Below are 14678 nucleotides of genomic sequence, written 5' to 3'. Positions count from 1 at the left end.
TCATGTGGCAATTAGGTAACAAATGCTGGCAAAGCCAGTGACAGCCGCATCCCATGACTGAATAAAAAAAGGTGTCCCCACACTCACTTCTCTCCTGAAAGAGGCTATTCAGCCCATCTAATTGATGTTTCATAGAAATTGTAACTACCTTTTGAATAATGCAAGTTTCTCCTAATTTATTCATATGATAATGTAGTTTGGGAACATGCCGTCAGTGCCAAGTAAGTCAATTTAGGTTTTTTTGCAGGGACATCAAGAATTAAGTGTTATCACACTGAATTCTGATCCAAATCAGGATCACCGCAGAAGCTGACAATGATTATCACAGTGTTCAGTATTAATATTGAGCAGACTCCATCAGTGTTGGGCATCATTCAAGAAAGATACCTGACTGGTGAGGTGATGGCCTAGTGGTATTATCGCTCGACAATTAATCCAGAAACCCAGAATAATGTTCTGGGGACCTGGGTTCGAATCAATCCAAGGCAGATGGTCAATAAATAAAATCTGGAATTAAGAGGCGACTGATGACCCTGAAACCATTATCAACTGTCAGAAAAACTCATTTGATTCACTAGTGTGCTATTCTTATCTGGTCTGGCCTACATGTGACTGCAGAGCCACAGCAACGTGGTTGACTCTTAACTGTCCTCTGAAATGGCCTAGCAAGCCACTCAGTTGTATCAATCACTAGAAAGTCACAGCAAAGAAATGAAACTGTATGGGCCACCTGGCATCTACCTTGGAACTGGAAAAGACAACGGCAAAAACACAAACTGCCCTGTCAACCATGCAAAGTTCTCCTTAGCAACATTTGGGGGCTAGTGCCAAAATTGGGAGAACTGTCTCACAGACTAGTCAAACAAAAACCTGATATAATCATTCTTATGGAATCATACCTTACAAATAACACCCCAGACACCACCATTACCATCCCTGGATATGTCCTTGTCCCACCAGCAGGACAGACCCAGCAGAGGTGGTGGCACCATGGGATACAGTCAGGAGGGAGTTGCTCTCAGAGTCCTTGACATCAACTCCGGACCCAATGAAGTCTAATGGTTTCAGGTTAAATATGGGCAAGGAAACCTCTCACGATTATCGTGCACTGTCCCCTTCAGCTGATGAATCAGTACTCCTCCATGTTGAACAACACTTGAAGGAAGCACTGAGGGTGGCAAGGGTGCAAGATGTACTCTGGGTGAGGGTATTTCAATGTCTACCATCAAGAGTGGCCCAGCAGCAGCATTACTGATCAAGCTGGTCAGGTCCTAAAGGATATTAACTGCTAGACTGAGCCTGCAGCAGGTGGTGAAGGAACTAACAAGAGGAAAAAAACATACTTGACCTCATCCTTACTAACCTGCTGGCAGCAGAAGCATCTGTCCATGACAGTTCAGGTAAAAGTGATCTCCACAGTGTCCTTGTAGAGACGAAGCCCTGCCTTCATATTGAGAATAAACTCCACTGTGTTGTGTGGCACTATCACTGTGCTAAATGGGACAGACTTCAAACAGATCTAGCAACTCAAAACTGGGCATCCATGAGGCGCTGTGGGCCATCAACAGCAGCAGAACTGTAGTCCAGCACAATCTGCAGCCTCATGGCCTGGTATGTTTCTCACTCAACCATTACCATCAAGCCAGGGGACCAACCCTGGTTCAATGGAGAGTGCAGCATCAGGCATACCTAAAAATGAGGTGTCAACCTGGTGAAGGTACCAAAGAGGACTACTTGCATGTCAGACAGCATAAGCAGCAAGTGATAGATAAAGCTAAGCGATTCCACAACCAACAGATCAGATCGAAGCTCTGCAGTCCTTCCACATCCAGTCGTGAATGATGGAGGAGCCCAGCATATCAGTGTAAAAGATAAGGCTGATGCATTTGCAAGAATCTTCAGTCAGAAGTGCCGAGTGCATGATCCATCTTGGGTTCCTTCAGTGGTCCCCAGCATCACAGATACCAGTCTCCAGCCAATTTAATTCACTCCACGTAATATCAGGAAACAGTTGGAGGCACCGGATACTGCAAAGGCAATGGGCCCTGATTACATTCCAGCAATAGTACCGAAGACATGCTCCAGAACTTGCCTCTCCTGTAGCCAAGTTCTTCCAGTACATTACTACCCTGGCATCTACTCAACAATGTGGAAGACTGCCCAGGTATATCCTGTACACAAAAAGCAGGACAAACTCAACCCGGCCAACTATTACCCAATCAGTCTACTCTCCATCATCAGTAAAGTGATGGAAGGGCTTATCAACAGTGCATTCAAGCAACACCTGCTCAGCAATAACCTGCCCAGTGATGCCCATTTTGGGTTTCACCAGGGTCATACAGCTCCTGATCTCATTACAGCCTTGGATCAAACATGGACATAAGAGCTGAATCCCAGAGGTGAGGTGAGAGTGACAGCCCTTGATATCAAGGCCACATTTGACTCAGTATGTCATCAAGGAGACCTGACAAAACTGAAATCAATGGGTTTCGGGGGCAAACACTCTGCTGGTTAGAGTCATACCTGGCACAAAGGAAGATGGTTGTGGTTGTGGAGGGTCAGTCATCTCAGCTCCAGGACATCTCTGCAGGAGTCCCTCAGGGTAGTGTCCTGGCCCAATAATCTTCAGCAGCTTCATTAATGACCTTCTCTCTGTCATAAGGTCAGAAACGGGGATGTTCGCCAATGATTGCACAGTGTTCAGCACCATTTGTGAATTCGCAAATACTGAAACAGTCTGTGCTCAATTGCTGCAAGATCTGGACAATATCCAGGCTTGGGCTGACAAGTATCAAGTAACATTCGCGCCACACAGCACCAGACAATGACCATCACCAATAAAAGACACTCTAACCACTAACCCTTGACATTCAACAGTATTAGCATCACAGAATTCCCCCACTGTCAACATTCTTGGGGTTACCATTGACCAAATTCTCAACTGGATTCACCACATAAACATAGTGGCTACAAGAGCAAGTCAGGGACTAGGGATACTGTGGCGAGTAACTCACCTCCTGACACCCCAAAGTCTATTCACCATCTACAAGGCACAAGTATCAGGAGTGTGATGGAATACTCCCCACTTGCCTAGATGGGTGCAGCTCCAATAACACTCAAGAAGTTTGACACCATCTAGGACAAAGCAATCCACTTGATTGACACCACATATACAAACATTCAATCCCTCCACCACTGGGGCTCAGTAGCAGCCGTGTGTGCTATCTACAAAATGCACTGCAGAAATTCACCAAAGATCTTAAGACAGCACCTTGCAAACCCACGACCACTTCCATCTAGAAGGACAAGGGCAGCAGGTACTTGGAAACACCACCAGCCGCAAGTTCTCCTACGAGCCCTCACCATCCTGACTTGGAAATATACTGCAGTTCCTTCACAGTTGTTGGGTCAAAATCCTGGAATTCCCTCCTTACTGACATTGTGGGTCAACCCACAGCAAGTGGACTGCAGCGATTCAGGAAGGCAGCTCACCACCACCTTTTCAGGGGCAAATAAGGATGGGCTATGAATGCTAGCCAAGATTAGAGTGGTTCTGGAAAAGCACAGCAGGTCAGGCTGCATCCGAGGAGCAGGAAAATCAACATTTTGGGCAGGAGCCCTTCATCATGGCCAGCACATGAATGCTGGCCAGCCAGTGATGCCCAAATCCCACAAATGAATAAAAAAATGTCCTAGCCTTGGGCCAGAGCAATGTAGATTCACCAGAATCACCAGAGTTAACATTTCAATTCAGTTTCTTCAGAACAGTTCTGAAGAAGAGTCACACTAGACTCAAAACATTAACTCTGTTTCTCTCTCCATAGAGACAGCAAGAACTGCTGAGTTTCTCCAGGATGCTCTGTGGTTATATCTTCAAATTAAAGATTGGCTCACTAGAATGAAGAATCACAAATATGTGCAAGTTGAAAGGGACCATTTTGCTCATCGTGTCCACACTGGCACTTGATGGGTTCAATAGAATAGAATCCCTACAGTGTGGAAACAGGCCATTCGGCCCAAAAAGTCCACACCAACCCTCCGAAGAGTAACCTACCCACACTCTTTCCCTCTACCCTATATTTACCCCTGACTATTGCACCTAACCGACCACATCTCTGGACACTGTGGGAGGAAACCAGAGCACCCAGAGAAAACCTATGCATACACGGGGAGAATGTGCAAACTCCACACAGACAGTTGCCCAAGGCTGGAATCGAACCCAGGTCTCTGGTGCTGTGAAGAAGCAGTGCTAATTAGCGCCACCCAAACATTTATTTCCCTCCTGCCATTTGCCTTCTCACCAAACCTTGCACATTCTTCCTTTCAGATGACAATTTCATTCTGTTTTGAATACTGCAGTTGAACCTATATCTACAATTGTCTCAGGCAATGCATTCCAGACAGATCTCAGTTATTTGATTCAGGAAATAGTTTCTTCTCATTAACGTTTTTGCTTCTTTTGATAATTATTTTTCAATCTGTGTCCTCTTTTTGTTAAGCCTTTCATGTGCGGAAACAGTTCCTCCCTCTCTATTCTCTTCAGATCCCTCATGATTTTGGATCCCTTCTATTAAATCACCTGTTGATCTTCTCTTCTTCAAGAAAGACTGCACTAAAGTCTCCAATCGATTATCATAATTGACATTCCTTATCCCTTGAACTATTCTTCTGAACTACTTTCTCTGAGGTCTTCACATCCTTCCTGCAGTGAGGCCACTACTGCAGCTGAAGCTGCACTATTGCTCTTGCCAGTGAACATGCTCCTTGCTCATGTAGTTATTCGTAGATTATATGAAAAACTGTATGTTTTATTATCTGTTCTCTCAATCTGACTTGTCACATTTAAATTCTTATACATATCTACCTTTCACTCCTGCACCCCATTTAGATTTGAGCCCTGGATTTTATCCTGTGTCTTTATTCTTCCTACCAAACTTATTCACTTCACATTTCTTTGAATTAAACTGCATCTGCCACCTCTCCACCCACTCCACCAACTTGCCTATGCTCTTTTGAAGTTCTAAACTATCTCCCTTACAGTTCACATTGCATCCACATTTTATACATCCAGAAGTTTTGAAATTGTACCCTGTTCACCAAGGACTTGGCCATTACTATATTTATCTGAGCGAAAGCAATGTTGGGACCAACATGGTCCTCCTGGGGAACTGTACTCTAATCCATAAAAACATCCACTAACCACAATTTTCCTGTCACTCAACTAATTTTGTATCGATGTTTCTATTGGCCCTTTTATTTCATGAGCTATAACTTTGATCACAAGTCTGTTGTGTACCATTGTATTGAACAGCTTTTGGAAGTCCAATGCACGCTACATAAACAGAATGGACCTGATCAACCCTCTCTGGTACGTCTTCATAAAATGCCAGTTGAACATCATTTCCCTTTGGAAATCCATGCTGGCTTTCCTTATTAAACTGACATCTATCCGTCTGATTATTGGTTTGTCCCAAATTATTGTTTCTAGAAGTTTCCCCATCACCAAAGTAAAATTGTCTGACCTTCAGCTCCTGGGCTTATCTGTACACACTTTATTTGAAAAACAGTGTGGCATTTGCAATTCCCCAATTCCCTGGTACTATCCCTGATTCTAAGGAATAGTCTTAAGAAGCAATCTTCCAGTGAAAGAACGGTAGAAGCCCAGAAATCTCTCCCAAAAGGCTGCAGAATGCTGGGGGGGGGCAAATAATACTCTAGGATGGAGGTAGATACAATTTTAGTGGACTAGAATGATAAGAGATATGAATCAAATGTAGGTAAATGATGTTGTGATACTGAATAGCTGAATAGGCTCGAGGAGCCTCATTCTCTTCCTTTATTCCATATTGGTTTATCCCGTTCTACTCAAAGTTGTTTATTTTATCGCTTGCAAATGAAGAAGAATAGGTGATGTCAAGATAATCATAGAATAGGATCATAGAATCGCTACAGTGTGGAAGCAGGCCATTCAGCCCATCAAATCCACACCAACTCTCTGAAGAGCATCACAAACCAAACCCACCATACCCTATCCTATCTCTGTCATCCTGCATTTCCCATGGCTAATCCACCTAGCCTGCACAACCCTGAACATGTTGGGCAATTTCCCATGGCTAATTCACCTAGCCTGCACAACCCTGAACATGTTGGGCAATTTCCCATGGCTAATTCACCTAGCTTGCACAACCCTGGACATGTTGGGCAATTTCCCATGGCTAATTCACCTTGCCTGCACAACCCTGGACATGTTGGGCAATTTCCCATGGCTAATTCACCTTGCCTGCACATCTTTGGAATCATAATGGGATGGCATGGGGGCTCAGTGGTTACTGCTGCTGCACCAGGGACCTGGGTTTGATTCCACCCTTGGGTGACTGTCTGTGTGGAGTTTGCACATTCTTCCTGTGTTTGTGTGGGTTTCCTCTGGGTGTTCCATTTTCCTCCTACAGTCCAAAGAGATGCAGGTTAGGTGGATTGGCCATGCTAAACGTAGGGTTATGGGGATTGGGGGGGGGCTTTTCAGGAGGCTAGTGCACACTCAATGGGCTAAATGGTCTCTTTCTGCACTGTAGTGATAATCTGTAATAAATAAATGCCTCTGATTGTTATCAGTGCAAGTATTGTCTCACCTTACTGAGTTAGTATGCTAGAAATTAAGCCCCAAGACTCCCAAAGTCATCATAAAAAGCTAAAGGGACAGAGAGTAGCCCAATTTACCTGATTTTCAGACCCAGTTTGACAGAAAATGTGCACCAGGCTCTTACATATAAACAAGGTTGACCTTTTATTAGAAATAAATAGACTACAGCCAAGCAATTATGAACAATCAACTTTTAACGTTAAATTCTAATCCCTCTTTACACATGGGCACAGGCATGACAAAATAAAATATGGGTGTTGTGGGTGGAAGTTAAACTGGAAAATCTGTTCAGTAATCTCCATCACAGGATCTCCTGGGATGCTTCTTGTTCTGATCAGAATTCTGCTTCTCAGTCTTCCTTCTCCAGATATTTGTAGGAGGGGCACAAACTACTCACAGTTACAAATGGACACTGACTTATTAATTAAAAGTCATGCTTACAGCAACTGCTGAAAGAAAAAAACAACTTTTTTTCAAGCTTAAAGTATCTTTTACTGCAGAGGACAGAGACAGTTCCTGAACTGGTGGGACTCTGAAGCTTTTAACTATATTCTTCACAGCTCCAAGTTATTCAACTACCTGAGAACCAATCACATTGTTGTTGGCAGGCAGAAAGGCTTTCTCATCCGTAACTGGTCACTAGTCTACACAACCCTCTGCTACTTATTGCAACCAAAGCTCCATTTATACACAAACCTTAGACCCGAGTTCATCTGCAAACTACACTTCAACAAATGCTGAAACCAGTGGCTGTGCAAACTGTGCTTACAATGTGTGTCGGATCACTTACTTTTAAGAATACAGTAATCCTCCAAACAAAGCCTGGTTTTAAAATGATTCCTTTCTCATTTCAGTGAAATACAATGAAATACACAGAAAAATAAAAAGACAAAACTCTTTGCAGTAATGAGCTGAGTTATTAAGGAGGAAGTGCTGAAAAATGGAGGATTTATTCAATAGTCCGCATGAGAGAAAAATGTGACATTTTTCTGTAGTTATATGGAGACATAAGTTTCATTGAAAAGCTAACATCTTTTTCTTTTGTACCAGTCAGATCTAGTGGACCAAAATATATTGAATTTCCTCCCAGAACAAGAGCATGCAGAAGTGTACAAGCTGCTATCGAATCAGATGCTAATGACAGACCCGGTTACTCGTGACTATCTAAACAGTATGTACACTGCTTCCATTTGCTTTATCATGAAAACTAGTGTCACGCTGCTAACTCTTAGTGCAAGTTTAACTGAGGACATCAGAAGGTGGATCTAAGTCATCGCCCCAATTTTGATCTGTTGTTGCAATGTTCATAGGGGAAGGAAAGATGGCTGGAAGTGTAGCTGTTGGAAGGCCTAAGCCCAAAGAACTGGGTTAAATGAGAAGATAAGGAATAAAAAGAGTGTAAGACAGTTGAAAGAAAGAATGCTTTTCATTTATATAGTGTCTTTCACATCCTCAAGATATCTCAAACCATTTATATAGTGTCTTTCACATCCTCAAGATATCTCAAACCATTTTACAGTTAAGTATTTATTTTTTGAAGTATCTTGTGATATAGGAAACATGGTAGCCAATTAGATTCTACACAGCAAGCTCTTTCCCACCTACAAGAATGTAATAATGACCAGATCATCTGTTCTATTGAAGTTGATAGTAAAAGAAATATTGTCCAAGCTGCGAGGGAGGACTCTTCTTCTCTTTAAATAGTTGATTTTGTAATTCTTCCATAGGATGTTTGTTGCCTCTCCCGAATTGCTCTTGAATGGAATGGCTTCCTGGATCATTTCCAGAGCGTTTAAGAGTCAACCACCTTGCAGTGGGTCTGGAGTCACATGTAGGCCAAACCAGATAAGGGGAGGCAGACTTCCTTCCTTCAAGGACATTAGTGAATCGGATTGGCCTTTTTGATAATCTACAACAGTTCATGGTCTCTGTTACTGAGGCTAGCTTTATGTTTCATTGCTGAGTTTATGTTCCACCAGTTGCCATTTGAAACTGTGCTCAAGAAGTAGCAGACTGGGTATCCAGGTTGCTAGTCTAATGACATTATCGTTGAGGTCCCAAACACACCCCCATCAAAAGACAGGTCGTGCTATGGCCACCTTAGAGGGAAAGCAGGTAATTTAATATTCCAACTAAAAGACAGAACCTCTGACGGTGCAGCATTCCCTCAGTACAGCAGTGGAAATATAACCTTTGCCTTTGTGCTCAAATCAAATAGAATCAAGAACATCTGACTTGATTTGAGAAAGCTGACTCTGTGTCACAGCTGACAGTATTGTAAACAATTCCTGTATTCCTCAGTGAGTTGAAGCACTGGCACTGATATGTATTTCTGATTATATTGCAATGGCAATGTGAAACAAAAACAGAAATTGCTGGAAAAGCTCACCAGGACTGGCAGCATCTGTGGAGAGAAATCAGAGTGAACGTTTCAGGTCAAGTCCTCAGAACACACTTAATGTGGGTCAGTGCAGTGCAGACGTCACCACCTGAAGAAATAAAAGGGGGAAGTCAGTGAGGCTACCCTGAGCGATGACAGATTGTGTAGCAACCCAGTCAGCTGGATTGTCATTTTACAACTGCCAGCCTTGGCCCAGCTATTCGAACACTTGCCTATACTCAGGGTTGTCGATGCAGCCTCCATTTCCCCAGCATAAAATCTACAACCTTACAATTTCTAGTTGCTGTCGTACTCTCTACTCTACAAAACCGACCTGTGACTAATTTTTATTTGCGTCAAAATCTTTAAAAATGCTTATGTGAGGCCTGAATCAGCAAGCACACAGCCTGGAAAGTGCAAGACAGTTATTGCCTGTTGTTTGGTGAGAACTTGCTGGTGTTTTGCTGGATGACTCATACCACTTGGTGGCCTATTTTCATTGATTTAACAGTTGGGAGTTTCAGGCAGGGACCTGTGAGCAATGTTTCAGATGCAGCTGCAAACAAAAAGTGCAAGAAGCAAAGATTCGAACAAGAGTCGATAAATAACATAAAACCACAACAGAGTTTCAGGAAGAAACAAGATTTGCAGCAGCAGCAGATTGCAGAATTATCTTCAGTTTTCAGAGAATGGGACAGTACAAAAGGAGGCCATTCCATGTTTGTACAAACTCTCTAAAAGGGTTAACAAATTAGCCCCACTCCTTCCCTCTTTCATACATCACAGTATGAACCATGTCCATGCCGACCATAATCGCAAACGTAACTAGTCCCACCTGCCTGCTCCTGACCCATATCGCTCCAAACCTTTCCTATTCATGTACTTATCCAAATGTCTTTTAAATGTTGTAATTGTACCTATGTCCAGCACTCCCTCAGGAAGTTCATTCCACACGTGAACCACCACCCTCTCTGTAAAATATTTGCTCCATGTCTTTCTTAAATCTCCCCCCCTCACCTTTAAAATACGCCCCTTAATCTTGAAATCCCCCATCCTAGGGAAAAGTCACCCTACCATCCACCTTACCTGTACCCCTCATTATTTTATAAACCTCTTTAAGGTCACCTCTCAACCTTCTACACTCCAGTGAAAGACGTCCGAGCCTATCCACCCTTTCTTTATAACGCAAACTCCACCCCCACTCCCCCCCCCCCACTTGGCAATGTCCTGGTAAATCTCTTCTGAATCATCTCCAGCCTAATAATATCCTTCCTATAACTGGGTGACCAGCACTGGACACAGGATTCCAGAAGAGGCCTCACCAATGTCCTGTACAACCTCAACATGACATTCCAGCTCCTGTACTCAAAGGTCTGAGCAATGAAGGCAATCATGCTGAATACTTTTCTAACCACCCTGTCTAATGTGAACTAAACTTCAATGACTTAAGTACTTGAATCCCTAGTTCCTTCTTTTCCTTTTAAAGTACACATTCAGTTTAATTTTAGGAAAATAGAGAGCATTTCACTGAAAGCAGAATGTGCGTTATGTATTCTGGTAGTCTTCTGGATCACAGATCTTTGAAATAATCAGACTTTAAGCCTCAAATGTTGAAAGCTCTTGTCATTCTTACAGCTGTCATGCTTTCTTGGTGTTTAGGCTATTTTCAGGTTCCACAAAAGCTTAACTCTCCAACGCATCCATGAATGTGGTCTGACGAAAACACTTACACATGCAATTTATTCCTGTATAAGTAGTTCCTAGCTCTTTACAGACAATCCAATGCTATCTGAAAATAATTTGTTGCCCAATAAAATATCACATTTCATTGAAATAAAAAGAGGTTGGCTTCTCTGAGTCTAGTGTATGAGCACATTGAATACCTGAGCAAAGGGAATAGGGAAAATTCAAAGAACTATTTAAAATAGATGGATTTAAGGCTGCACTCTGTTTTTATTTAACAATTTAGAATTATGGATGTAGGTTTGCTCGCTGAGCTGGAAGGCTTGTTTTTATTTAGAATTATTTCCTGCATTCTAGCAGCCCAGAAGAAAGGAAATTGTTTCATTTTGTTCTCCTGCCATTTTGATCTTCAGCTCAGGGATTTTTCTTTTGCTATTCAGGCTTTCATATATTTTTGTTTCTGTTTGGTATTACCAGAAGAAAAGGGTACAGTGGGCCAATTAGCTCTGTTAACTCGCTGGCTATCACTGAATCACAGAGGCGTTATGGTACAGAAGGTGGCCATTTGGCTCATTATAACGACATTGGTTCTATTACCTACTGGCAATCTCCTGTCTTTTCCTGTACAGTCACACGGCACAGAAACAGGTTCTTCAGCACCCTATGTCCATGCCAACTATAACCACCAAACTACACTAATCCCTTTAATTTGCAATTGACCCATAGCCAACTTTGCCCTTTCATTTGAAGTGCTCATCCACATGTTTCTTAAATGATGCGAGATTATCTGCCTCTACCAACCTCTCAGGCAACATGTTCCGTATTCCTACCACCGTCTGGGTGAATGTTTTTTTCCTCAGATCCCATCTAATCCACTTATTCCTCACCTTAAGTTTTGCCCTCTGGCCTTACATTGTCTGCCATGAGGAGAATGCTGTCATAGAGTCATTGGGATGTACAGCACGAAAACAAACCTTTCGGCCCAACTCATCCATGCTGACCAGATTTCCTAAATTAAACTAGTCCCATTTGCTGGCATTTGGCCCATATCCCTCCAACCCCTTCCTACTCATACCCATCCAGAAGTCTTTTAAATGGTGTAATTGTACCATTCCTCAACTCATTCCATACATGCACCAGCTTCTGTGGAAAAATGTTGCCCCTCAGGTCCCTTTTATATTTGTCCCCTCTCACCTTAAACCTATGCCCTCCAGTTTTGGACTCCCTTTGCCTCTCATCAATCAGATTCTCCCTCAGCCTCCTCCACTCCATGGAAAACAAACCCAGCTTATCCAATCTCTCCTCATAACTGAGACTTTTCATTTCAGGCAACGTCCTGGTGTATCTCCATTCCACCCTCTTCAGCGCAAAATCATCTTTCTGATTGTGTGGCAACTAGAAGTCCACACAGTATTCTATGTGGCCTAACCAATATTTTATTCAGTTGTAACAAGACTTCCTTGCTCCCATATTGTATACTCCAGCATATGAAGACTAGGATTCCCTTTGCCTTTTTCACCACACTGTCTACCTGTACTGACAGCTTCAGGGATCGATGGACTTGTATACCAAGGTCTCTTTGTTCCTCAGTACTCCCTAAGAACCCACCATTCATTATGTATATCCTTCTCTTATTAGAACTCCCAAAATGTATTACCTGGCACTTATTGGAGTAAATTTCATCTGCCATTGCTCTGCCCAATTTACCTGCTGATCAATATCAGACTACAGTCTGAGACCATCCTCCTCACAATCAGGAACCTAAACAAAAATTGCTGGGGAAACTCAGCAGGTCAGGCAGCATCTGTGGAGAGATCAGGTCCAGTGTCCCTTCCTCAGAATGGTTCAGTTCTGACTACCTTCTCCTTATTGCTCTTAACATGCTCTGAAACTTCACCACCCCAAGTGACATCTACAGCTACAATATCCCTGTACACCATTTCACTCCAAATAATCATCCATGACCCTCATGAATGCCTCAGCTAAGGCTACTGTGTGCTTCAGAATCACACCGACAGCACAGGCTAAATTCCAGTTCAGGCTATTGTACACGTGTATGATTTATGTTTGATGCAGAGTGGTGCCCCTCAAGCTCTGTAACCAATTATCTCTAACAGACAGAGATGCATACAGTCCCTCATGAGCTATGGTTAATAACGTACCCACCTAGAGTAACTAAATGGTTATGCACAAAATATCAATGAACACATCAGGGTTGGGAGGCCCAGGTTTAGATCCCACAGGCTCCAAAAGTGTCTCAACAGTTTGATTAATGGTATCTAATAATAATCTCTGATTCTGGCAAACTCTTCATCACAATCAGTGAGGGAATGGGAATTATTCCAGCTTTGCTATGGTTTGGTACATGGCAAGACATTCAGTGATGGCACTGTGGCAATGCCGCCTTATGGCAATGCTTTTGTTTTTATTTTGAATGAGATAGAGTCATAGAGTTATACAGCATGGAAACAGACCCTTCCATCTAACTTATCCACGCCAACCAGGTTCCCAAACTTTATTATTTCTACTTGCCTATATTTGGTCCATATCCCTCTAAATCTTTCCTATTTATGTACCTGTCCAACTTTCTTTGAATTGTTGTAATTATACCAGCCTCCAGCACTTCCTCTGGCAACTCATTCCATACACGCACCACCCTCTGTGTGTTAAAAAGTTGGCCCTCATGTCCCTTTCAGTATTTTCCCTCTCACCTTAAATCTCTGCTCTCTAGCTCTCTATGGTCTCCCCTAACCTGGGTAAAAGACCTCGGCTATTCATCCTATCTATGCCCCTCATGATCTTATAACCCTTTATAAGGTCACCCCTCATCCTCCAACACTCCAAGGAAAAAAGTCCCAGCCTATCCAGTCTCCCCTCATAACTCAGGCCCTTCAGTCCCGGCAACATCCTTGTAAATTATTTCTGCACTCTTTTCAGTTTAACACCATCCTTCCTATAGCAAGGTGACCAGAATTATGTGTATTATTCTGAAAGGGGCCTGCCAATGGCTTGTACACCCACAACATGATGTTAAACCTGAGACTCCTCTCTCTCTCTCTCTCTGTCTTGGAGGGCAGTGGCAGGGACTTGAACATTTCATGGCGTAACCTGAACAGGAAGAGAATTATCCTTGGTGATCAGGTCAATACTTATCCTTCAATTCATATCATTAGAACAGATGACCATGACCTGACCATCTTAGTGTCTCTGGGAGCTTTCTGTACACAAACTAGCTGCCGTGTATCTAATGTTACCACAGTGACTTCAAACACATATTTGGAAATTCCTGAGTGAAAGTCTTTGTTGTACCCTTATGGTCCATTAGATACTACCAGCAAAACTAACGTCATTGGCAAGATACCATGCAAGAACTGTAAAAAACACTACATCGGACAAACCAGCAGGAAACTTGCCACCAGGATACATGAACACCAACTGGCCACCAAAAGGCACAACCCACTATCACTAGTTTTTATACATACAGACAAAGAAAGACACCACTTAGACTGGGACAACATACACATCCTAGGACGGGCGAGGACAGGCAAAACAAAGACACGCAAGAGAATTTTTAGAGGCATAGCACTCTAACGAGAATTCCATCAATAAGCACATCGATTTAGATCCTATCTAACTCCCCTTAAAAAAAAATCATAAATGATATCACCTACCTTAAGAAACCAAGACCTATAAATAGAGAGGTGGGTCATACCACCAGCGCTTCACCGGAGACTCCCATTGATGATGTTACGTAGTATGGTGATGAAACATCTGTAAACAAACCTTCAAGCTTAGTGAGCGAACTTACATACTTTCTTTTATCATTTATTTTTCCTTAACACCAAGGCAATAGTGCATCTCATGCTGGGAGTGGAGTTGTGGGGAAAATCAAACCTACAATTTAATTCTCCCTTGGCCCAGCATGCAGTAACAACATAACTCCAGGTTTCAATACAGACCAGCACACATGATTGA

The 14678-nt window shown here is 42.7% G+C and overlaps 1 protein-coding gene across 8 annotated transcripts in view; it reads left to right on the top strand.

The window, feature by feature from the left end:
• The window catches only part of LOC122557422 (neuronal PAS domain-containing protein 2), a 281788-nt gene that overhangs the window by 204966 nt on the left and 62144 nt on the right, over nt 1–14678 (top strand). For all 8 annotated transcript variants that reach the window (XM_043705135.2, XM_043705134.2, XM_043705130.2 and 5 more), the window contains one exon: nt 7691–7811. In XM_043705135.2, the coding sequence (XP_043561070.1) occupies nt 7691–7811 (121 nt within the window). The remainder of the gene's footprint in view (nt 1–7690; nt 7812–14678) is intronic.

This window comes from Chiloscyllium plagiosum, unplaced genomic scaffold (genome assembly GCF_037043375.1).
Source record: "Chiloscyllium plagiosum isolate Xiang-an unplaced genomic scaffold, Cpla_swu_hap1 HiC_scaffold_11, whole genome shotgun sequence".
Classification (NCBI taxonomy): domain Eukaryota; kingdom Metazoa; phylum Chordata; class Chondrichthyes; order Orectolobiformes; family Hemiscylliidae; genus Chiloscyllium; species Chiloscyllium plagiosum.
The sequence above is the reverse complement of the archived record's forward strand: the minus strand, read 5'-3'. Positions and strand labels throughout refer to the sequence as shown.